General features: G+C 30.9%; 1 protein-coding gene across 1 annotated transcript; it reads left to right on the top strand.

The window, feature by feature from the left end:
* Positions 1-1,553: 1,553 nt before the first annotated feature.
* Positions 1,554-3,614, top strand: LOC110700083 (protein FAR1-RELATED SEQUENCE 5-like). The gene is made up of 5 exons (XM_021877583.1): positions 1,554-1,650; positions 1,954-2,083; positions 2,161-3,079; positions 3,213-3,302; positions 3,405-3,614. Exons 1-5 carry the CDS (start codon positions 1,554-1,556, stop codon positions 3,612-3,614), a joined length of 1,446 nt encoding a protein of 481 aa, XP_021733275.1.
* The last annotated feature ends 2,657 nt before the right edge of the window (positions 3,615-6,271 follow it).

The following is a 6,271-nucleotide window of genomic DNA, read 5'->3' on the forward strand; positions in this document are numbered from 1 at the left end:
CAGCCGGCCACCTTGGTGGCGCGTGTGATGGTTCGTGGTGGTTCATGGTGGTTCGTTTCTCGCACTTCTCCATAGAAGGTCAATTGAAGGGTTCAATTGCAACTAACTAGCATTAGTGGATGTCTTAATCTGTGCACGTGGACCAAGTAGAGGAATCACGCATGAGGTTCTTTATCTCCCATTGTTCTTGCTCGATCGCACGTGGAATCACGCTTCAAAGGTACGATTATATGTTCTTTATGTGTTATGCATTAGATCTTGGGATTAGGTACTGTATGAATATGATTCATGTTTTTCCGCTGCGTAGTACCTATAATTCCCTACACTTAGTGCTTCAAATCACAACAAATTGCAAAATTACGATTTTTTATTTTTTTTCAATCCGCACCGCATAATGCAGTTTGCGCTGTAGTCGTATTTTTTAAAAAGTTATAAAAAAAAAAATTCTAAAAAAAAAATTTTATTTCATTTGTGATCATCAATATATATATATAAATGGGATCCTGTGAGAACCTAAGCATAGAATAGGAACTAGGAACTAATCTGGTGCGTTGATCGTCCTTAATCCAACGGCTGACATCCCACCCGCCTTTTTCATTTCAGTAATGGCATTTTGGTAATTTAGCCACTTTGAATGACCTCCTTTCTTTCTCTCTCTCTTCCTTCATTTTCTCTCTCTTCGCGTCCTCATTTTCTCTCTCTAACCTTGAGTTCTCTGCCCGCGATCTGAGTTCTTCGATTAAGCGAATTTTTTGCCCAGATTTTTTGATTTTCATCTTCAATTACATCGTATTCTTCGATTTTTTTCATTCATTGAGGTAATTTTCTAATTATACTTGTATTTTCGTCGTTTATTTTGGTTTCATTATTTATCTTATTACGTGTTTTCCTATTTAGTGGTTTTTATCTTAATTTTTATCAATTTTTACTTATTAATTGTTCTTTGAATTATTCTATACAATTTAGTGTTTGATTTTGTGTTTTACTTTTACGATTTTGGTTTTAATTTCTATTTTATGACTTTACACTTACGAAATTCATTGTAGATGTTTTTTGCATATAGTTGCTATATTGCTTGCTGTTATTAATCAAGTTGTATAATTTGTTGTTGTTTTACACTTACGAAATTCATTGTAGATTTTTTCTGCATATCCTTATAACTTCATGTTTTTTAGTTTCTTCAAGTTTTTAAATTTTTTTTTTTTTTTGTACTTTATGCACTGAGTCATTTACTTTTTAGTATATCTCTAATAGTTTTCATTAGCTTATTTTTTAAAAATTTTGTTTACTTTTAGTTATAATTTATTTACTTTTATTTATTGTTTGTTTACTTTTTCCTTCGATTCATTTACTTTTCAGGAACATGTCTGAAAGTGTAGAGCATTGTTGTTCTTCTGTCGCTATTGAAGATAACAATGTAAGAATTTCCAAAACACCCACTCAGCCTTTGCTTCCTAAAATATATTATAATTATGAAGGTGATAAAGAGTATATGTCAGGTTGTTCTTTGGAAAACAAACCTTTTGTTGGAATGATATTTGATACTCTTTAAGATGGTATTGCCTTTTTATTACAAATATGCTAATGAATGTGGATTTAATGTCCGTTCTAGTACTACTAAATCACAAAAGAATAAGGATGATCCTACAGGTAAAGGAGTTACTGTAATTAAATATTTATTATGTAGCAAAGAAGGGTATGTGACAAATAACAAGAAATCTGGTATACAAGTTGAAGGTTCTTGTTTAAAGAGAAAGAATTGTGAAGAGAGTTGTTTGTCCTGCTAAGATAAAATTTAGGTTTTGTACTGGTGGGAAGTATATGGTTTATTGTTTTATGAATATCATTCTCATCCTTTTTCTACACCTACTACTAGGCAGGTTATTAAACATGAAGTTGGTTTAAATTTTTCTCGTAAGAAGTTTATTTTTAACAACTCAAAGTTAAATATAGGGGTTGTTATGTCTTCTACGATCATGAAAGAACTTTGTAGTGGGTTTGAAAATGTCAGGGGCAGTAACAATGATTTCAAAAAAATTTCTAGGGACTTGAAAGTTTATATCTCTAATGCTGATGGTGCGATGTTTGTCGGATTCTTGAACAAAAAGTGAAAACCAGTAAAGGGGGTTATTATTTTGATTACTGTGTTGATGAAAGCAGGCATTTGACCCGTGTCTTTTGGGCTGATACTATTGGTAGAAGAGATTATCAATTATTTGGGGACTCTTTATCCTTTGATTCTACCTATGATACAAATAAATATTCATTGGCTTTTTGTCCTTTTACTGGTGTTGATAATCACAAGAGATGTGTTACAAATTGTGCTGCTCTATTATCTAAAGTAGACATAGATTCTTTTTTGTGGCTATTTCAAACTTTTTTGAAGTGCATGGGAAGAGAACCCTCTTGTATTATCACTAATCAATATCCTACAATGGGTATTGCCTTAGAAAAGGTTTTTACCAAGACTAAACATAGGCTATGTATGTGGCACATAATGAGGAAGGTACCTGAAAAGGTTGGAACTGCTTTTTGTAATGAAACTGATTTCCTGAAAAAGCTAAGTGTAGTAGTTTGGGATAGAGAAATTGATCCTCATGTATTTGTTGATGGCTGGAATAGTGTTATGGAGGAGTTTGACCTTGTCGATCATGAGTGGTTTGCATACATGTTCAAGATTAAACATATTTGGATTCCTGCATATTTTAGGGACTTATTTATGGGTGGTATACTGCGTTCTACTTCTAGGTCTGAAGGTGAAAATAATTTCTTTTGTAATTTTACTAACCCTCATGTGACTTGTGTTGAATTCTTTGTCCGTTGTGAAACTGCTCTTGATGCTCAAAGGCATGAACAGGATGAGTTGTTCAGGCTTAATAAACTTGGGCTTCAATTGGTTACTCATTTACACTTGGAAAAGCACGCTGCTGTTGTTTATACTCGTGCCATATTTTATGATTTTCAAGAAGAATGCGAGGGAGCCTATTTTTCATGTGGTGTTGAAAGTTGTAGTTCTCTGTATGGAGATGGTGTGGAGTATTCTATTATTGTTGATCGTGAGAAAAGGAAAATTTTTTATGTAACTTTTGACTTGGCCACATATGAGTCAAGTTGTACTTGTAGAATGTTTGAGAGTCAAGGTGTTTTATGTAGACACATTCTATTTGTTATGAAAGGCAAGTGTATATGTGAAATTCCCGATCCTTATATAGAATCGTTGGAGAAAAAATGTTCTGAAGAAAGCTTCTGTCATAAATGTTGCTCTGGATGATGCTTCTAAGTATGATAAGAAGAAGCAATTGGTCAGTGATGTATGGTCCAAGATTTTCAATTGTGTGAGTTTAACTGACCAATCTGAGGATGATTTATCTGAGCTTATTAGGATATTATCTTCATTTGAGTAGAAGATGATATCAAAGAATAATCCTGAAAATGCACCTAGTTCAAAAGAGGTGAAAGATGCTGATATTCAGATTTTGGTTGGGTCAAATGAAGTAGATGTTAATATCTTGCCTCCAAATCAGTGTCTTAATAAAGGTTCTGCCAGAAGTTCAAAGCGGTTGAAGAGTGTAAAAGAAATAGCGCTACTGAACAAAAATCCAAAAAGGGCATAACCTGTAGAGCTTGTGGGCAATCTGGTGTTTCCCATGACAATAGAAACTGTCCAAACAAGTAATTTTTCAGGTATTTTACTTTTAAATGTGTTCAATTTACTTTAAACTTCTATTCATTTACTTTCACCTTAACTTCATTTACTTTTTATTTTGTGCAAGTATTATTATACTTGATAATTGTCCAAACAAGTAATTTTTCAGGTATTTTACTTTTAAATGTGTTCAATTTACTTTAAACTTCTATTTATTTACTTTAACCTTAACTTCATTTAATTTTTATTTTGTGCAGGTATTATTATACTTGATACTTTTTTTTATTTGGTATTTTTTACTTTTCCTATTTACTTTAAGTTGTAATTTATTTACTTTACAATCTAATTTATTTACTTTAATTTGTCACAAATAAATGATGTTTATTTTTGTGCAGTTATTATAATACTTGGAAATTAAAAGATGTTTTGGAAGATCAAGATTTAATGAACAATTTTTTTATTATTTTTTTTATTATTGTAATATTCTTACATTTTGATTATAAGTAATTGTACTATAGAACTTAAGTTCAGTTTATATACTTTTAGCTATTATACATTAACTTTATGACAATTTATGTTTACTTTTATATCATATGAATTGTTTGATATATATAATGTTCTTATTTACAAAATTAAAGATAATATCTTGTATTACTCATTTTGTTCTAGAATAGTTGTTACCATTCCATTTTTTGTTCTAAAATACTTGTCACATTTTTCATGGAACCCGAATTTACAATAGTATTTGAGACCCGATCTCGAACATGAATTGACGTGTAGATGACTTGACCTAAATGTAACCCATAGATTATTGACTTGGTGACTTCAACTTGATTATAAGTCGTAAAATTATTGACTTGAACCAAATTCGTCTAAAATTCTAGATTGACTTAATTCTCTAACTTGCTAATTATTTACTTGACTTGAATGTAACTTGACCTGTTATTAAACTCACCTAAACCTGTACCATACCTAATAAGATGTAAGGCCGGTTGTAATTCAACTCAAGCTAAGCATGACCCAATCTGTGTTTGATCAACATAGGTTACGGTATTAATTCCTATTGACCTAACTCGAATAGATACGACCCATTCTTACTTAACCCAAACCAAACTCGTTCTTACTGAAATAGTGTGGTGCATGACCTTCCAAAAAACAATATTTTTAAAATTTGTATTTTCTTTAGTGTGACAAAGAATTTAATTACCACTTTCACAATTACCTCCACCCATGGATGTGGGGCATGTCAAGTAGGAGACTTGACCCATCCCAAGTTTGGTGGGGATGGGTCTCAGTTTGGTGAGTGGTGGGGCGGGGATGGAGTATTTAAGTTGTACCCGCCCCATCCCTGCCTTACCCTACTCGTTCCACTTTGTACCCGCCCTATCCCCAACTCATACCCACATATATATCTTTAAAAGAAAAATTATATACTTTTATACTATTTAATAAAAGAATTAAGTGAATTAAAATATTGTACCCGTTGTGGCGTCGTGGGGAAAGAGATGGGGATTGATAGGCCAACTTCCGATCCACTCCGTCCTTATAATCGAATTAATTCCCTTTACTTATAATCGAATAACATGTTTTTGAGTTGATTTTTTTTTTTGACGTGAATACTTTTTCCCATTTCCACCTCTACTTTAAATCCATTATCTATTAATTTAACAGTATTTTTCTTTACTTTAAAATTGAAAATCATATTTTAGAAATTTTTTTTTTAAAACTTTTTTTCTTTTACTTTAAATATAGTGTTATTTACTTTAACACTATTTTCTTTCACTTATAATCGAATAACATGTTTTTGACTTGAATTTTTTTTCTTGTTTTGACTTTAATACTTTTTTCCATCTCCATCTCTACTTTAGATCCATTTTTTATTAGTTTAACAATATTTTTGTTTACTTTAAAATCGAACACCATATTTCAGAAAGGTTTTTTTTAAAAAAAAAAACTTTTTTCTTTTACTTTAACATAGTGTTATTTACTTTAACACTATTTTCATTTACTTTTTGATTGATTTCTTCTACTTTTACATCTACCACCATTTTTGACACAGAATAATAATAGTAATTCAACTTATGGATATAATATGTATTCTTTATAGAAACATACTACTTAAAACTACTGATATATTCTAATATCTATGATATATTCAAATCTACTGATATCATTTACAATTGTTCAAATGCTTTCTTCTCTTCCCAATTCTCAACATTTGTAAGCAGTGTTTGTTTCATTTGATTCTTATCATTGAGAAGTAGATCAAGCACTGTTCTTATGTGATGGTGATTCAGTCTTGGAAATTCCTGTAAAAAAAATAGAAGATTAACTTTAGTTTAAATAAATTATTAGATAAGTATAGAGTTTAAGGACTTCAAAATTAAGTATGCTAACTTACCTCTTTTATTGTTCCTAATCCTATCCCATTTGCACCATCATAAACCTTCATATGTAGCAGTAGATAGCTTGCTGAGAAATTATCTTCTTTTTCTTTTTGGAATGGAAGTTCAATTATTCTCAGCTTGTAGGATAGCATATCATTTGCTTGTGGATGCTTTCTTTTTTAAACAATTTTTGTACTTGTATCACCTGCAATGCAATGAATATTAATATAATATGAGA

The sequence above is a fragment of the Chenopodium quinoa genome, unplaced genomic scaffold, assembly GCF_001683475.1.
Source record: "Chenopodium quinoa cultivar QQ74 unplaced genomic scaffold, ASM168347v1, whole genome shotgun sequence".
Taxonomy (NCBI): Eukaryota; Viridiplantae; Streptophyta; class Magnoliopsida; order Caryophyllales; family Amaranthaceae; genus Chenopodium; species Chenopodium quinoa.